This window comes from Aquarana catesbeiana, linkage group LG07 (assembly GCF_042186555.1).
Source record: "Aquarana catesbeiana isolate 2022-GZ linkage group LG07, ASM4218655v1, whole genome shotgun sequence".
NCBI lineage: Eukaryota > Metazoa > Chordata > Amphibia > Anura > Ranidae > Aquarana > Aquarana catesbeiana.
Genome location: NC_133330.1, coordinates 299,215,449 through 299,235,275, shown reverse-complemented (window position 1 = coordinate 299,235,275; position 19,827 = coordinate 299,215,449). Strand labels below are relative to the sequence as shown.

General features: G+C 43.7%; 1 protein-coding gene across 1 annotated transcript in view; it reads left to right on the top strand.

The window, feature by feature from the left end:
- LOC141103692 (sodium/glucose cotransporter 4-like) overlaps positions 1–19,827 on the top strand; it is a 119,791-nt gene that overhangs the window by 80,166 nt on the left and 19,798 nt on the right. Inside the window, exons 7-12 of the mRNA XM_073593581.1 lie at positions 1,581–1,661; positions 1,792–1,997; positions 6,283–6,418; positions 6,822–6,929; positions 9,874–10,024; positions 14,988–15,156. Coding sequence (XP_073449682.1) covers positions 1,581–1,661; positions 1,792–1,997; positions 6,283–6,418; positions 6,822–6,929; positions 9,874–10,024; positions 14,988–15,156 — 851 coding nt within the window. The remainder of the gene's footprint in view (positions 1–1,580; positions 1,662–1,791; positions 1,998–6,282; positions 6,419–6,821; positions 6,930–9,873; positions 10,025–14,987; positions 15,157–19,827) is intronic.

Genomic DNA, 19,827 nt, shown 5'->3' with positions numbered 1-19,827 from the left:
GGGTTGCAGTGTTGTGGCACCAGCACCAGTGCCTAAGGCCCAATTTTTCTGCCCCTGTCTAACAGGGGCGTGTAATTACAATTTTTGAAGCAATAATTTGCAGCAGGGCTCGTTCCTGCGTTCCAACTAGAGTGTCTGTGAGGGGTTGCAGTGTTGTGGCACCAGCACCAGTGCCTAAGGCCCAATTTTTCTGCCCCTGTCTAACAGGGGCGTGTAATTACAATTTTTGAAGCAATAATTTGCAGCAGGGCTCGTTCCTGCGTTCCAACTAGAGTGTCTGTGAGGGGTTGCAGTGTTGTGGCACCAGCACCAGTGCCTAAGGCCTAATTTTTCAGCTCCTGTTCAACAGGGGCATGTAATTACAATTCTTGATCTAATATTTCACAGCAGGGCCCTGTGAGGGCTTACAGTGTTGTGGCCACAGCAACACCTAAGGCCCAAATTTCTGCTGAGTATATAGGGCAGGACCCTACTTTCAAACATCTAACTTACAAACGACTCCTACTTGCAAACGGAAGGAGACAACAGGAAGTGAGATGAAATCTACCCCTAGGAAGGGAAATTCTCTCCTGTAAGAGTTAATATAGGAAAACAAGTTCTCCTTTCCACTGATGCTTTCCAATCCTTGTTCCACAAAAAAACCCAAATTTTCAAAAAACATTTTTCATTGGGACAAAAAAGTGAGGTGAAATCTTCTGAAGAGGAGGAAAGACAGCAAAACAAATGTCACAGGGGTGATAACCCTTCCCTATGTTTTCCAAAAAGCTTAGAAAAGATTTTTTGGCTGGAGCTAAACACGTTAAAAATGTTCAAAATTACAAACAGATTCTACTTAACAACAAACCTACAGTCCCTGTCTTGTTTGCACCGCCTGTATACTGCTGTTCAGAGTATATAGGGCCTGGTGGCCCCACACCTTTCCTTATTTTAATTTGGGTGCGGGGTTCCCCTTAATATCCATACAAGACCCAAAGGGACTGGTAATGGACTGGGGGGTACCCATGCCGTTTGTCTCACTGATTTTCATCCATATTGCCATGACCCGACATGACATTAAACCCGCAAGCAGTTTTAAATGAGATTTTTTCCTTTAAAAATGACATTTGGTGCAGGGACTGTTCTAAACATGGGAAACACGCGTCACTTTACAGGCATACTATAGACACCCCCCAGGTACGATATTTAAAGGAATATTTCACTTTTTTTTTTTTACTTTAAGCATCATTAAAATCACTGCTCCCGAAAAAACGGCCGTTTTTAAAAGTTTTTTTTGCATTGATACATGTCCCCTGGGGTAGGACCCGGGTCCCCAAACCCTTTTTAGGACAATACCATGCAAATTAGCCTTTAAAATGAGCACTTTTGATTTCGAACGTTCGAGTCCCATAGACGTCAATGGGGTTCTAACGTTCGTGCGAACTTTCGGTCCGTTCGCGGGTTCTGGTGCGAACCGAACCGGGGGGTGTTCGGCTCATCCCTAGTTAGGAAGACATATTGTATGTTCACATCCTCCAGCAACACATATTGAATGCATTACCTAAATTGATGTCCAATGATGTCCATTCATCTCTTTATAACAGGTGGGCTAACTGCAGTTATCTACACTGACACCCTACAGACAGTCATTATGGTAGTGGGGTCTTTTATTCTTATGTTTATATGTAAGTATACTGCTGTTTATTGTATTACTGTTCCATAATATCCCAACATGGGCAACCCAATTTCTAGCATGTGTATAATAAATAAAAAACTGATAACATCTGTTATATGCAAATCTGTTTATCCCTCCAGCATTTCATGAGATTGGCTGGTACACAGGACTGGAGCAGAAGTACATGGAGGCTATCCCAAAAATAATTGTCCCGAACACAACCTGCCATCTGCCCCGCAGTGATGCATTCCATATACTACGTGACCCCATCACTGGGGACCTACCGTGGCCTGGCCTTATATTTGGTCTGACAGTGGTGGCCACCTGGGTTTGGTGCACTGATCAGGTAAGGTGATCTCGCTGCGGTATCATAGCTCATAAGAAGCTCTAAGATGCACTATATTACCGAAAGTATTGGTATGCTTGCTTTTACACGCACATGAACTTTAATGTCATCCCAGTCTTAATCTGTAGGGTTCAATACTGAGTTGGCCCACCCTTTGCTATAACAGCTTCAACTCTTCTGAGAAGTCTGTCCACAAGGTTTAGGAGTGTGTCTATGGGAATGTTTGACCATTCTTCTAGAAGCACATTTGTGAGGTCGGGCACTGATGTTAGATGAGAAGGCCTGGCTCACAGTCTCTGCTCTAATTCATCTCAAAGGTGTTCTATAGGGTTGAGGTCAGGACTCTGTGCAGGCCAGTAAAGTTCCTCCACCCAAAACTTCCTCATCCATGTGTTTATGGACCTTGCTTTGTGCACAGTCATGTTGGAACAGGAAGGGGCCATCCCCAAACTGTTCCCACAAAGTTGGGAACATGAAATTGTCCAAAATGTCTTGGTATGCTGACACCTTAAGTTCCCTTCACTGGAACTAAGGGGCCAAGCCCAATCCCTGAAAAACAACCCCACGACATAATCGCCCCTCCACCAAATGATTTGGACCAGTGCACAAAGCAAGTTCCATAAACACACGGAAGAGCGAATTTGGGGTGGAGGAACTTGACTGTCCTGAACACCTTTGGGATGAATTAGAGCGGAGACTGCAAGCCAGGCCTTCTTGACCAACATCAGTGCCTGTCCTCACAAATGCGCCTCTGGAAGAATGGTCAAACAGTCCCATAGACGCTCCTAAACCTTGTGGACAGCCTTCCCAGAAGAACTGTAGCTTCAAAGGGTGGGCCAACTCAATATTGAACCCTAAAGACTAAGACTGGGATGCCATTAAAGTTCATGTGAATGTAAAGACATGCATGCCAATACCTTTGGTAATAGTGTATGTTGGGGAGCTCTGTGTTGTAAAAAAATCTTCTAAATACTGTGTATAAATATATTGTTAACATATACCCTTCCCGCCGACCGAACGCATATATGCGTCCTCGGCTTTCCGGGGTTATACCGGGATGATGCCCGCAGCTGCAGGCATCATCCCGGTACCGTTGTTTACAGCGGGCGATCGGCTACCCGTGTATAACAACCGATGCGGCTAAAAGCCGCTCGGTTGTTATACCGGAGGAGCGGGAGGGGACATCCCCCCCCTCCCGCCGCCTCCCGCCGCTGTTACCGGGCCTCCCGTGCGATCGGGAGGCCCGGTGTCCGGTCCGCTGCCTTCGGCGGCTGGGGGCGGACTGGAACGAAGCTGCGAGCGGCTTCGTTCCAGCCTTCTTCTTGTAAATGCGGAAGCGACGTCATGACGTCACTTCCCGTTTACTCGGCTGCCAATGGCGCCGAATTTAAAAAAGTACACAGTATTCAGAATCGCCGTTTTCGGCGATCTGAATACTTTGAAGTGTAAAGGAGGGATGGGGGGTCTTTTAGACCCCCGATCCCTCCATAAAGAGTACCTGTCACCACCTATTACTGTCACAAGGGATGTTTACATTGCTTGTGACAGCAATAAAAGTAAAAAAAAAAAAAAAAAAATTTAAACACAATTTATAAAGTACAAAAATAAATAAATTAAATAAAAAAAAAAAAAAAAAAATTTTTTAAAGTGCCCCTGTCCCCGCGAGCTCGCGCAGCGAAGAAAACGCATACGGAAGTCGCGCCCGCATATGTAAACGGTGTTCAAACCACACATGTGAGGTATCGCCGCGATCGTCAGAGCGAGAGCAATAATTCTAGCCCTAGACCTCCTCTGTAGCTCAAACCTGGTAACCGTAAAAATTTTTTAAAGCGTCGCCTATGGAAATTCAAAGGTACCGTAGTTCGTCGCCATTCCACGAGTGCGTGCAATTATAAAGGGTGACATGTTTGGTATCTATTTACTCGGCGTAACATCATCTTTCACATTATATAAAAAAACTGGGGTAACTTTACTGTTTGGATTTTTTAAAATTCATGAAAGTGTCACTTTTCCAAAAATTTGCGTTTAAAACACCGCTGCACAAATACCGTGTGATAAAAAATATTGCAACAATCGTCATTTTATTCTCTAGATTCTTTGCTAAAAAAATATATATAATGTTTGGGGGTTCTAAGTAATTTTCTAGCAAAAAATATGGATTTTAACTTGTAAACACCAAATTTCAAAAATAGGCTTAGTCATGAAAGGGTTAAAGGAATTGTATTGTATAATGTAAATCGGTCATCTCTTAAGTCATGCAAAGTGGGTGATAGATGATCCCTGATTATCCTAAATACAGTTTTACGGCAAGGTGTAAATTGGTTTTAGGGGTTCCTATTTGGGGCAAAGCAACAGGTTCACTTTGGAGGGAAGAGAGTAAAAGGCCACACTTGTGGTGTGTGTGTGTAATGTGTATATCTATCTATCACAAAAGTGAGTACACCCCTCACATTTTTGTAAATATTTTATTCTATCTTTTCATGTGACAAAACGGAAGAAATTATACTTTGCTACAATGTAAAGTAGTGAGTGTACAGCTTGTATAACAGTGTAAATTTGCTGTCCCCTCAAAATAACTCAACACACAGCCATTAATGTCTGAACCGCCAGCAACAAAAGTAAGTACACCCCTAAGTGAAAATGTCCAAATTGGGCCCAACTAGCTATTTTCCCTTCCCGGTGTCATGTGACTTGTTAGTGTTACAAGGTCTCAGGTGAGAATAGGAAGCAGGTATGTTAAATTTGGTGTTATTGCTCTCACTCTCTCATACTGGTCACTGGAAGTTCAACATGGCACCTCATGGCAAAGAACTCTCTGAGGATCTGAAAAAAAAGAATTGTTGCTCTTCATAAAGATGGCCTAGGCTGTACGAAGATTGCCAAGACCCTGAAACTGAGCTTCCTGCACGGTGGCCAAGACCATACAGCAGTTTAACAGGACAGGTTCCACTCAGAAAAGGCCTCGCCATGGTCGACCAAAGGAGTTGGGTGCACTTGCTCAGCGTCATTGTCTTTGGGAAATAGACATATGAGTGCTGCCAGCATTACTGCAGAGGTTGAAGGGGTGGGGGGTCAGCCTGTCAGTGCTCAGATCATACGCCGCACACTGCATCAAATTGGTCTGCATGACTGCCATCTCAGAAGGAAGCCTCTTCTAAAGATGATGCACAAGCAGTTTGCTGAAGACAAGCAGACTAAGGACATGGATTACTGGAACCATGTCCTGTGGTCTGAGACCAAGATAAACTTATTTGGTTCAGATGGTGTCAAGCCTGTGTGGCGGCAACCAGGTGAGGAGTACAAAGAAAAGTGTATTTTGCCTACAGTCAAGCATGGTGGTGGGAGTGTCATGGTCTGGGGCTGCATGAGTGCTGCCGGCACTGGGGAGCTACAGTTCATTGAGGGAACCATGAATGCCAACATGTACTGTGACATACTGAAGCAGAGCATGATCCCCTCCCTTCAGAGACTGGGCCGAAGGGCAGTATTCCAACATAACAACCCCAAACACACCTCCAAGATGACCACTGCCTTGCTAAAGAAGCTGAGGGTAAAGGTGATGGACTGGCTAAGCATGTCTCCAGACCTAAACCCTATTGAGCATCTGTGGGGCATCCTCAAACGGAAGGTGGAGGAGCGCAAGGTTTCAAACATCCACCAGCTCCGTGATGTCGTCATGGAGGAGTGGAAGAGGACTCAAGTGGCAACCTGTGAAGCTCTGGTGAACTCCATGCCCAAGAGGGTTAAGACTGTGCTGGAAAATAATGGTGGCCACACAAATTATTGACACTTTGGGCCCAATTTGGACATTTTCACTTAGGGGTGTACTCACTTTTGTTGCAAAAGTGTCATTTTTTTTTTACTGTTGTCAGATGAAAGGATATAAAATATTTACAATGTGAGGGGTGTACTCAGTGTGTGTGTGTGTGTGTGTGTTATATAGAGATAGAGATAGAGAGAGAGAGAGAGAGAGATAGATCTATATATAGATCTATATATATATATATATATATATATATATAGATCTATATATCTATATATATATATATATATATATATATATATATATAGATATATATATATATCTATATATATATATATATATATATATATATATATATATATATATATAGATATATATATATATCTATATATATCTATATATATATATATATATATATATAGATCTATATATATATATATATATATCTATATATACATATATATATCTATTACAAAAAATTCTTACTTTTACTATTACATTAACTTGTTAAATGTGTTCCAGGTTATCGTTCAGCGATCCCTAGCGGCCAAGAACCTCTCCCACGCTAAGGGAGGCTCCATAGTTGGGGGTTACCTGAAAATTCTTCCCGCATTCTTTGTAGTATTTCCAGGAATGATTAGCAGAGCCTTGTTTCCAGGTGAGATCCCTCTGGATTCTGAACGTTGACTCTAAGCTCATGTATAGCCAAAACTCCTGACCTGTATGTGTTCCATAGTGAAGCTGGAGGATAAGAATGACCACCAGGAACTAGCACCACCTGAAAGGGTTTCCCATTTTAGTACCATGTCAAGAAAAAAAACCCACCCCAGCCAGATGAATGTGGTGGCTACCACTTTCTGAAAATGCTAGTTGCCTGGCTGTCATGCTGATCTAATGGCTTTAATGTTTTCTGAGGCACTGCAACTAATTTGTCACTTGTTCTAGGTTAGTAACTCAAAGAATTGATACCTAGAAACTAGTATTCTCAGACAGATGACAACAGGGACAGATCCAATATTTCTTTTAGTAAGTTTCCTTTACCAATCATATAATTTTTCCAGATGAGATTGGCTGTGTTCATCCAGACGAATGCCGGAAATATTGTCAGATTGAAACAAGCTGCTCCAACATTGCCTATCCCAAGTTGGTAATTACACTCATGCCTGTCGGTGAGATGTTACTTTATCTTCTCTGTTAGTGTATGTCTACACAACCATAAAAGTTCTTCTCATGCAAATGTTTTGAAAACGTTTTTGCATTCACATGTGATTTTAGGTATTATTATTTTTTTTTTTTTTTCGCCAACAAGACGTGTTTTTAATACGTATCACCTCCCTTGGATTGGGACCTTACCCAGGGAACTCCTCACATAAGCTAGAGGTGCCTAATATATTCTCAATGGAAGAATTGGTAAGTGGTTGTAAACCTCAGACATGATACATGAACAAGGCATATCCCTCTATAGCAGGGGTAAGCAACTTGTAGATTGCAGGGAGGTGACTGGTAAATCATGGTCTGGGCTTGCTGACCCATCATTCCAGAGCATGAAACAGAGTGCAACGCAGCGAGGCTACTGGTAAAGTTGGAGCTGTAGTACAAAGCAAGAGCCACATAAGCCGATGCCTCCTCTTTAGTGCTGGTTCCTGTACCATGTGAAGTGATACCATCTGCACTTCGCTTTTTTATCCTGGCTAGCGGTCTCCAGAATGGTGCCAGCAGCAGAAAAGTTCTTAAGGTAAATGCAAAGCAATACAATTGCATAATAGCAACATTGTGTTGCTTTCTCACCACCTGCTTTAACCCCTTGGAGCCCTCAGAAGCATGAAGTTGTGGGGCGTTTGCAGAGTGGCCCCATTTACTTGAAAAGGCCGTGTTTGGCAGGCAGTTGCACCCCACCAAAAGGAACAGGGGGCTTAATTCCTGCTGCGGCATGTATACACCAAATGGGGGTAAGTATTGGGAGCGGTAAAACTGGGACTCAACCACCCCCCAACTTTACGTGTGAATGAGCCTTAAGTGTGCTGCCGCTGAATGCAATGAAGGGCTCATTCAAGTGCAGCAAGCAATATGAGTGTGTCTGACAGGTGGTGAGGTGGCAATATGTTGCCTCCTCACCAGCTGATTTAAACCCATGATTGCCCTGCAATGCACGCAATTGCAACACCTTAGTACGGCAATTGGAGGTTTAAATCGGGTGTGAGGTCACACTGTGCCTTGACTTCCCCCATGTTGTTCAAATAGATCCCCACCGCTGTAAGGTTGCCAATCCCTGCTCTATAGTGTATACTTGCCTCTGTGCGACCTTTTTCTCCATTTCAGGGATGGATCAGGGCCGAATCTTTGCCTGAATTCGTCCCTGAAATGAAGCCAAAGACACAGTGTTCCTGTGCAAGCTGCTCTGCAGCCACCCCAGAGATATGAGAACTGGCTCCATAGAGAGCCAATCACATTCTCCTGTCATGTGAATTGGATGCGGAGAAACCCACATCCAATTCACATAGGTGCGAACCTGGCCTATTTACTTTTTTACTGAGTGCTTTGGAGTACAGCTATCGCTATACTTCCCGTGCTCTGACAGGAGATATGTGCTCTGCTACACAAAAGCCGCTCTGCTTGCCCCTCCGCTCTGCTTTCCATTCATTGTATACTTTGTATTTTGTGAATGGGTTCAAAAAACAATCTCTTCTGTGAAAAGGGCAGGAGAGGTGGGCACAACAGCTACAAAAGACTCTATAGTTGCTGTTTCAGAGGCACAACGGTCCAGGGGCAGTGCACTTGGGAGCATTGCGATAGCTGTATTTCCAGTGCTCATTAAAAAATATTAATGTAGCACCCTCTGTGTTACACTGTAAGAAAGTTTAGTTGGGCGCCTCTGTCGGTAAAGGAGCCAAGGTTAATTTGTTAGCTGGCAGATGATGCCTGAATATTTGTCGAGTCTCCTCCAATCCCTGCCTGGGGATGGCCCAGAAGGTGTTAGAGATGCACCATAATAATTCTGGTGCCTTGCATTAGGGGAGCAGAGTCAAGGTTCCAGTTACCTGGAAGGGACGCCTGTGCTGGGGGGCTCTGCCCCTGTGCAGAAGGAAGGAGCCAAAGTGAGAAAGAAGCTGAAGCCTCACAGCCGTAGCCCTCCTGAAATCCAGGGTCAGGACCTGTTCAGCAGGAGGTCTGTGTAGAAGTCTCTGGAGCCTTTAGGATCTCCAAAGGGACTGAGGCTCGGTTCACAATAGGACGACTTGTCAGGCGACCTAGGTCGCCTGACAAGTAGCGTCCCGTTCAGTACAATGGAACCGTTCTAAGGAGAGCGACGCAAGTCGCTCCGACTTAGAAAAAGGTTCCTGTACGACTTTGGGGGCGACTTGCATAGAACTTCTATACAGAAGTCGTTTTGCAAGTCGCCCGGGCAGTCGTGTGCAGGTCGCCTCGGTGAGGCGACCTGCAAGTCGTGCCGCCTCTGGTGTGAACCGAGGCTTAGTGAGTAGCTTTAACCAATACACTCCAGAGCCTGACTGAAGAGAAGCAACCAGGTGCAAGACCCAACTTGCTTACTACCAAGGGACAGCTTAGAGCCAGTACAGCTACCCTACACCTATTGCTTTGGGAACCTAAGGAGCAGCCAGGTGCATCTGCATTCAGTGCCTGGTTTTTTTTTTTGTTCTCAGTTCAGCTGACCCATTTATCTCACAGAAAGAGCAGCATGGTGACTTCGATCAGCCAGAAAGTTAATAAGTCCTCAATTTGCATTCAAGTTGCAGTTCAAGTTGCAGTTCTGGGCAACCCATATCCCTTACCTATCCAACTTCATCTCCAACTTCATAAGAAACCAAAAACAAAACCAGCCACCTTGGATTGGTTCTTGTCTAATGTGTGGATGGTGGAAAATTCCTGTTACCTAGCTGTGCATGAGGGGAGACCCAAAAATCCAATGGCCCTTACAGGGGTAGCACTACATTTAAAAGAAAAAAAAAAAATTGAGGTGGCATACACCTTGTTGGATGAAACTCCCTATAAAGCAAATTGAGTCATTTTTTGCATGTCCTGCAGTTGTATTTTTCTATCAAATGTTTTCTATTTATTCAGAAATTGCTTGTAATGGTTTTTTTTATATTCTAGGACTAAAAGGGTTAATGATCGCGGTAATCATGGCTGCTCTGATGAGCTCTCTCACATCCATCTTCAATAGTGCCAGCACAATCTTCACATTGGATGTCTGGTCCCGTATTCGAAGAAATGCCACAGAACAAGAGCTTATGATTGTTGGCAGGTGCAGTATTCATTGCGTAATATGTGTAAAATAAAACTAAACTATTTATAGTATGGTTGCCATCTGTCCCTGTTTGCTGGAGACAGCTCCCTTTTTGAGGGGTCTGTCCCCAGAAAACAAATGTCAGTGTGACAGTGTAGTCCTCTGCAATCTTGCAGTGCTGGGTAGCCATGTTGGGGATGGCACCAAAAAGAATTGCAAGCACCACCCCAGTATGGCTAGTCATGCATGTGTAGCATCTGTCCCTTGGATCAGCTTTCCTTTGCAACACACAGCTATTTGGGGATGTCCGACTACACATGCGCGCACACACTATTCCAATATGGGGTGACTGCTGCAGGCCTTCTTTGCCAAGCAGACAAGAAACCAGGCTTCCATTGGATAGAGTGGTGGAGACCATGCCGGGTTATTAGTTACCATTTTTGATTCAGCCTGATGGTGAGGACCTGACCAATGACCAGCAATTGTAGATTACTGTATTTATTTATTTATTTTTTTTTTTTTTACATTCAGTTTGTTTCATGTCTAACAAATTAAAGCCCTGCATTTTATTAACATTTTTCTGCCTTCCCCCATATACAATAATTACATTTCTTGATTCTTCAGTGCATAGCTTGAAATCTGTTTGTTTTGTCATTATAGCTTGCATCTGTCTCTTGTTCCAAAAATCTGTGACCGATTGTTTTGAGGGTGTACTTAAAGGGTAAATTCACCTTTACATAAAAATCTGTAAGGTGAACTTACACAGTTTTCAAATCCCCGGACCGGTACAGCGATGATACGATCTGTCATTGAGGGGGGATCACCGGACTTCAGGTTATCAGGACCGGGTGCAATAGGAAGGGGGTCCAGTGTAAGATCATCTTACAGATTTTCTGTAAAGGTGAACTTACACTTTAAAATGTGTGTGTATTTTAGGTGTAGAACTGTAAAGATATGGTGCTAAGGTGTAGCCCAAAAATTAGAACGTATAGGATACCCTCTGAACCATCTGGGTGGCTATTACAGTGAGGGGAAAAAAGTATTTGATCCCCTGCTGATTTTGTACATTTGTCCACTGACAAAGAAATGATCAGTCTATAATTTTAATGGTAGGTTTAATTTAACAGTGGGAGACAGAATAACAAAAAAATCCGGTGGGGATGGTGTTCTTGGGGTTAAAACATGGCGAGTTGAGTTGATGCCAAAGTGCTCAATTTTGGTCTCATCTAATCACAGCACTTTCACCCAGTTCTCCTCTGAATCATTCAGATGTTCATTAGCAAGCTTCAGATGGCCTGTACATGTGCTTTCTTGAGCAGGGGGACCTTGCAGGCGCTGCAGGATTTCAGTCCTTCATGGCGTAGTGTGTTACCAATTGTTTTCTTGGTGACTATGGTCCCAGCTGTCTTGAGGCTCTTGACAAGGTTCTCCTGTGTAGTTCTGGGCTGATTCCTCATCGTTCTCATGATCATTGAAACTCCACGAGGTGAGATCTTGCATTGAGCCCCAGACCGAGGGAAATTGAGAGTTATTTTATTTTATGTTTCCTCCGTTTGCGAATAATCGTACCAATTGTTGTCACCCTCTCACCAAGCTGCTTGACGGTGGTCTTGTAGCCCATTCCAGCCTTGTGTAAGTCTACAGTCTTGTTCCTGACATCCTTGGACAACTTTGTTCTTGGCCATGGTGGAGAGATTGGAATCTGATTGCTTCTGTGGACAGGTGTCTTTTTTTTTTTTATACAGGTAACAAGCTGAGATTAGGAGCACTTCCATTAAGAGTGCTGCTAATCTCAGCTTGTTCCCTGTATAGAAGGCTCCTGGGAGCTAGAACTCTTGCTGATTGATAGGGGATTAAATACTTATTTCACTCATTAAAATGCAAATCCATTTATAACTTTTTTGAAATGCATTTTTCTGGATATTTTTGTTGTATTTCTGTCTCTCACTGTTAAAATAAACCTACCATTAAAATTGATCATTTCTTTGTCAGCGGGCAAACCTACAAAATCGTCAGGGGATCAAATACTTTTTTCACTTACTGTATAGGCTACCTTTAAATGTACACTGATACAATATAATAAAAATATCAATTTTATTTCTACAAAAAAATATAAAAACAAACGTGACTTGAGTATAATTGCAGAAATAGCCCATATAATGCCAGTCAATGATCTTGGATCACAAGAGAAGGGCACCCGATGCATTTCAAAGTCACTCATTTCCTCTGGGGTGCAAAGATGGAGATATACATATTATACTATATATGAAAAATACAGCAAATTTAAATTTGAGATTATCTGACAATCTTTTCTTGATTACAGCAAAATAATCTCAATACAACATATATATCCACAAATGATCATATTCAAAGGACACATTGTTTATGATGAAGCATATAATGAAAACCTTATATAGCAACAATCAATACTGACCTAGATGTGCAAGAAAATATAAACTGCAGCTGCAGAGTAAAAATGTTAAAAGCAGTTCAGTCCTGCTACGCCAGTCCAGTTAGAGGGAGGGCACAGAGGGCCCAGAGCAGACCCCATACTGTTTTTATATTTTTTGTATAAATAATTTTGGTATTATATTTTATCAGTGCACATTTCAAGGTAGACTAACAGGCCCTGGTGGTTCAGAGGGTATCCTATATGTTGTATTTTAGGTGTGGTTACACATGGGAATGTGAAGTTGTGGGCATGGCTAAAAGTGGGCATGATCAGTGCAGTTTTCCTAGATTACAATTTGATAATCTGGTAACCATAATTTATATGGCAGTATGTATAGCCATTGGATGATCTGTTGTCTGCTCCCGGTAAAGTTGGCTGGATCAGACACAGATTAGGATGTCTGCAGACAGTGTTGCTGGACCCTGGATTTTGGTACACTGGTCTCATTTATTATTATTTTTTTGAAATGTTTGTACAATTTTTTCCTTTTGGATTTACCAAAATGATGGAATAGGAGGACCCACCTGAACAATCCATTCAATTAATAGGCAGGCCCTTGCACTATACAGTGGAAGATGGATCTAAAGGAGATTTTACTCTGTATGGCCACCTTAACTGGCTACCGACCGCCGTATTGTAAAATGACAGGTGGGCGGAGGCTCACTCGTTCTGGGAGGACATCATATGACATCCATCCACTCTCGCTGGGTCGCTCAGTAATCAGTGGTGTGCTCTGTCCCTGGGACACGGTGCATCGCCGATCCCAGTAAAGAGTCTATGATGAGGCCGTTTACCCATGTGATCAGTTGTGTTCAATCACAGCTGATCACATGTAAACAATGAAAATACTGGTTATCGTAGAGGAGAGCTGATCAGCGGCATTTCCTCACAGGGGAGATCTGCACAGGAAATCAGGGCACTGATCATCAGTGCAGCCCGATCAGTGCCCAGCAGTAGTGCCAATTGGTGCCACCTATCAGTGCTCCTCCATGCTGCATATTAGTGCCTCCTAATCAGTGCCCTTCAGTGCAGCCTATTAGTTCCCAGAGAGAACAATTACTTATTTACAACGTTTTATAACCAAAACTAAAACTTCTTTTTTTATTTTTATTTTTTTCACAATTTTTTGTTCTTTTTATCAAAATAAAAAACCCAGTGGGGATTAAATACCACCAAAAGAAAGCTCTATCTGTCTCAAAAAATGATAAAAACCATTCAATTATCATTCAAAGTTCGACAGCGCTGAAAATTGGCCTGTGCAGGAAGAGGGTAAAAGTGCCCTGTAGGCAAGAGCTTAAAGGGAGAAGTAGTAAAGTGGATGGAAATAAAGAAGTAGTATAATGATGAGCAGTGGCAACCCGTCCATTAAGGGGCGCAGGGGTGCCGCCCCTAATCTTTATGTAGGGCGCCGGACACATCGATTCCAATGTTTTTTTTTTTGTTTTTGAAGCACATGATTAGAGCTTGAGGGTCTAATTGGCGTCAAAAAAGGGTGGACTCGGGGCGCAGACCACTGTGCCCTGAGCCCACCCAGTTGTGTGACAATAGCGACTTAATATTAGCTATTGTTTTCCTGCTTCTCCTCCCAGACAATTAGGAAGCATGATCCACTTCCCGTTTGGCTGGGAGGAGAAGCAACGGCCCCAGCTCTTCCCTCACAAGCTGGAGCGAGCAGCAGCATCTGCCTCCTAAGGTAAGGCCACTAATCACCGCCGTCCTCCCGCGTCCGTTGGGGGGGGGCGGCACAGATCACTGCTGCCCGTCCCAACCCCCCCCCCCTCCCCCCCAAAATATTGAGCACCAGCCACTGGTAATGAGGGAGGTGTGGTCCAGAGAGGTAAAGCACTCCCTATTCTGTGATGCAGTAAGGCAGTGCATGATGGGATATGAAGTTTCCTGCATTGTCACATGATGATTTTCAGGAAGTGATCACCTCAGGAAGCATTTTATAACATTTTTTTTGCAGAGGTGGAGATTCAAAACTTCCATGGTCTAATTGATAAGCACATTTTGATGGCTTGGCCAGAAAAGGCTTCTATTGATTATGAAAAGTGAAATTCTGCCTGAAACGGTGAACTTGGCCTTTAACTCTTCAATAAGACACAGAAGTTAAATCCAAATCGATTTTATTTTAAATAGTTGCAGTACAGAGGATGTTTTGTAGGACCGTTATTGAAGGCAGGGCTTAGAAGAGTAATTCATGCTGACTGAGGGAACCCACAAGAAGTGGGGAGGGTAAAGCTAGGACTAAACCAACTAGCACTAAGGAATGGAGAACAGAGGGCAATACTAAAATCACATTAGTAAACAATCTGTAGTAGCCAAAAACCATCATTCGATGTCGGCATACTACAGAAAAGTGATGACCTAATGCAGTTCAATACAAGACATGAAAAATGCATGATGTGCAGAACAACCTCCATTAAGCAATACAATAAGATCACATTTATTTTAACTTTAGCTTGTATATTTATCAGACATTTTCCTGTAATGTTTTGTTTGCATAATGTTTTATGTTCTCTCTGGCAGAGTTTTCATAGTCATACTGGTGGTTATAAGTATCCTTTGGATCCCCATCATCCAGGCAGCAAACAGCGGGCTACTGTTTGATTATATGCAGTCTGTCACTAGTTACCTCTCCCCACCGGTCACCGCCATATTTATTTTGGCAATTTTTGTCAAGAGAGTCAATGAACCAGTAAGTACATCACCTGAATGTTTCAAACTATTGTACAATGGCAATATAATACAGGATGTAAGACTTCATAGGTCCTGATCACGGTATAAGTCTATGTGCATCAAATGATGACACTACTTTATAACCAATTTCGTTTTTGGAAGTATTTTCTATTTCCTAAAATTGCTTCCAGGTATCTGTGTTTCCCAAACCTTGGTCAGTCATGTGCTACAGCTTTTGCAGGGTCTGACTACCAATTATACAATCAAAGGGTCAGTCAACCCAAAATTTTATTTTGGTAGATCCTGTAGCATTAAAGTACCTTTTTAGATGTTGAGATATGCAGTGCATCCGGAAAGTATTTTCACTGTTTAACTTTTTCCACATTTTATTATGTTACAGCAAAAAAAGGAGTGGCTTGTATTTTGTTGGTTGTCCAGTACCACTTCTGAAGGGGTTTCCCCACCACTCCCTGGAGAATAATTAGACCCAGAAACTTCCAGATGTCCTCCTTGGTCACTGGTTCCCACTTTCTGCTCCTTGAAAACCTCTGAGGTATAGCAGCTTGTTGCTCCTGGTACCGATTTGTCTCCATAACAATTCTTTCTATAACCTCATCAGTCAAAAAGAGTTGGAGGTATCCCAAGGGGCTGTCATCTTCAACCTCCACTTTGATACCAAGTGCTCCGGTAAACGGGAATCTTGGGGGCGCTGCGTGCTCCGTACCGCAGTCAATCGAGCACCAAGTCCGCACATCACTGGGCGCAGTCGCAGGATCATCGCTGAAATCACTTTCCGTGCCTGATGACGAACTTCCGCATGAATCGCTATCACTCACTTCTGCAAGCTATTCTGTATCGCTGTCGCTGTTTTCCAGCAGGTCATATGCCGCTTTTGAGGTCGAAGCGCGCTTTTGTGATGCCATGGTCGCTCTGCAGTTTCCAGACACAAAGTACAGTAATCCTGTAGGCAAGGGCACTGGATAAAGCACTGGGGGGCAAACTAAGGTCAATTGTATTTTATTTAGTAATGTAATCCAATAGGATTACAATGTATTTGTGTTTTATACTGTTTGAATTTGCCGCCGGTTCCACCCCCTGCGTCGCTACGCTTGCAGGGAACGGAAGCCAGGGCACACAGTGCATCGGGTGGGAGATCCGGCCGCCGAACACAGCGGGAGAACATCGTGGGATCCCGGAGACGAGGTAAGTCACGTCTTCCAGGATCCAGCGATGCGATCCCGAGTCTGGCTCGGGGTTACCACTTTTGGTACTAAAATCTCACCCCGGGCCAGACTCAGGAATACTGCCGGGGGGGGGGGGGGGGTTAAATGTAAATGTTTTTGTTTTTTTCCTTTCTTTTTAATTTAATGTGCAAACATTTCAAACAAACGTTTCATGTTGTCATTATGGGGTACTGTTTGTAGAAATTTGAGGAAAACAATGAATTTAATCCATTTTGGAATAAGGCTGAGACATAGCAAAATGTGGAAAAAGTGAAGCGCTGTGAATACTTTCCAGATGCACTGTATGCTTTGTACTCAACGTCAATGCTTCTTTAGTCACTACCATGTTTTTACACATACAGACGTAGATGGGGTGTTCTAAAGCCCAAGGTAATCCTATCGCTAGAGAGATGTGCAGGGAAAACACTTGTATTTGTTGCTCCCTTGTTGGCAAGCGGAGCAAATTGTCACTACACGCATGTAAGGGGTAGGTGGGTAGGCAGGTGGTATCTCCTACATGGTTCCCCTCCCCATTGGCCGCTAAGTGTGGGTCACATAAAAGGCCTACCCCGGGGTGGGTTCTTCTGGGCTTCGCTAGGCACCTAGAACTTGCCTTACACATGGGGTACCTTTACGTGAACAGACAACTGAACTCCATGTAACTTTCCCGATCTTAATAAACACCATCATGGTCACTGTTGGATTTAGGAGGGACATGCAGAGCTGATGCCTTCTCCACCTGTCCAGCGTATCTCCACTCCCGATAACGGTATGAAGCCCCGCCATGCACCTACTCCATGTGTGCACTTTACTTAACTCTTTTGTGCCTGTGTACAAGCTGAGAACCTCTGTGGTGCTGATATATTCCCATTGCTATGGGAGACGGACAGCTCACAGAGAGAATGCCAAGAACAACTCCTTCTGCAAGAGGCTTACATATGGCTTACATAGGCTGTCATATGTGCACACTAAGGCAGGCTGCTATAAAAACCTTCATCACCCTTGGTAACCACTTCACACTCTATTAACTCCTACTAAACTGTCTTCATACCCCAATGTGTTTAACTGACTCGAGCTATAGACTATGTGTAGGCAGGTGCAGTTTACTTTCTCCCCTGCAGGTGGTGCTTTTCTGTGGTGGCACTGTAGCTGGAGAAGAAGTCAAGAGAAACCATAGCTCCTCTACAGTTTTCTGGGTCACTGGAAAAGTAATCCAATTGGATGTTGCCGACCAATGTGATTCAAGCAGCTATCTTTGTTAAGGCAGAGCCTATTCAGGGCTCTGGCTCCCAGGCTTGGCGTGCACTTTTGCGAGCTGGTAGAGTAGGGAAAGGTACCCTGTCTGTTAGGAAGAGGGTCCAGACAAGGAGAGAGTGTAGGTTTGCATCTCTTCTGAACACCTTCCTGATTGGGCACTAGACGGCCACTTTGCATTCTGTCCCCTCTCAACAGACACTGTCAGACCATCTGTAATCTGCTTCTTCCATGTGGCGGGAAATTGTGAGGCTGGGTAGCCTTTCCACTGGGTTTGTTGTGAAGTGGTATTGCATTACTTCAATACAAGTCTTCTATTGTACTTGCCTGTGTGAATTATTGCTGCTGCACCCCATCTACATATGTGTGCCAGTTACTTGCATTCAGACCAGGTAAAGACAACGTTTCAAAATCTTTACGTAAATAATTCAGCATGGCAGGCAAACACCGGTAACTGTCTTTCCCTAAACTTTTCCCCAGCTCAGGCTTTGCAGCTTTGCTGCCCCAGCATACCTGCACAGGAGAGTCCATTATGGCTGATCTCCAGAGCTGGTATCTTCAGCGAGCTCATATTCTGTAGATGGCTCTTTATCCTCAGGTGCTCCAGTTTCAGCAGTAAACTGGATGGACAGGCTCTGGTAACGGCGTTGTCTTACATTATGCGCACCCCATCATCTCTCTGGACCGGATGCTTGTCCTTTTATAAAGCACGAGATTAGTGGGTCAGACCCAAGAAAGCCTGCCAGGAAAGACCCGGGAAGCATATTAACACGTTAGACAAGAAGGAAAGAAAGGGACTTTATATGAGGCAGGTCACTGAATAAAAACCTAGTTTATATTAATCATTAAATTGTTTATTAATTCCAAATCAAGTTGAAAAGTATCAATATTCTTTGGTAAAAGACATAATATACTGTAAATAACAGTTCACTTGTATACACATACAATTATTATACAAAGTAAAATACAACATGATTAGCAGTACAATTTCATAGATCATTCATCCATTAGTAATAAAAACATGCTGCCAGAGCCGCGATCCGCACGGGGGGGGGGGAGGTTTGATGGGCACAAGTGGCTGCAATTGATGGGCACAAGTGAGGCTACAATTGATGGGGGGGTTTCAGCATTTTTCAGTTTGTTTGAGCACCAGCCGCCACTGAGTTCAAAGTGTACTCAACGCACGTTTCATGGCTCATGCCACTCATCAGGAGTAAAATTCTCTGAAATTTAAATCAATAACATATCTATAGATATAGGGTACTCTTATAAGGAGAACCATCTCTCAAAAAAAAAGACGTCTATAACTTACAAAATGGTTCAATAGCGACGCCCAACCTATATCCAAGGAATAGACGTGGGGGACAGGGATGATGATCTCCCCCGGGGCTGAGGTGAGGAATCCCATCCAAGCCAGGTGAAGACCAGGCGACCATATCGCAACCATGTGAATCTTGTGTGTACATGACAACCCACACTGCTCTGCAAGGATATGTAAATGAAACCATGTGAATTGAATGAACTGTTGATGAGGTGAACATATACTAGTGACTGAATGGAGGTTATATATGGTGTGTGATTGCTGCAGTGAACTGAAGTGTGCTATCTAAAGGGGCTGCTACCAAGAAAGATCTGTGTGCATGTACCCACCAAAATTAAATCCAAATCCAAACCCACCATATGATAACTATGTGAACTCCATAATGATAGTGAAATATGATAAGTGATACTAAAATGGACCTCAACAAATGTGTTGTGTGTATGGTATAGATGAGCCTCTGTTACCTTGTGTGTATGATTCTGTGGATGTGAGCATGCCTGGGATCCCTTTTGTGTGAATGGCCCCTGTGGAATGGTCAGCTGGCCAGCCCGAGCCGCTTTTATCCCCAGTGAGGGGCGGGTTCCCACCAACGTCATGAAAACCCCGCCAATGTGGTGGAAAATGGCGACAAGCTTTGGCTTCATCAGCGGCATATAAACCAGCTGCGGAACCAATCAAGTCCCAGCAAGCAAGTAGATGGAAAAGGGGGGGGGGGTATCCGCCCCATGCTCAGGCATGATGACGCACTGAGCAGGTTGCTTCCAATCATGACGCCGATGCATAGGAGGCAAGGCCACGCCCCAAGCCTGTTTTGGAGGGGGGGGGGGGGGGGGAGACTGCCATGCATCGTAGCCCGGGGTCAAAAACCATCCTGTCACCCCCCCTCCCCGAA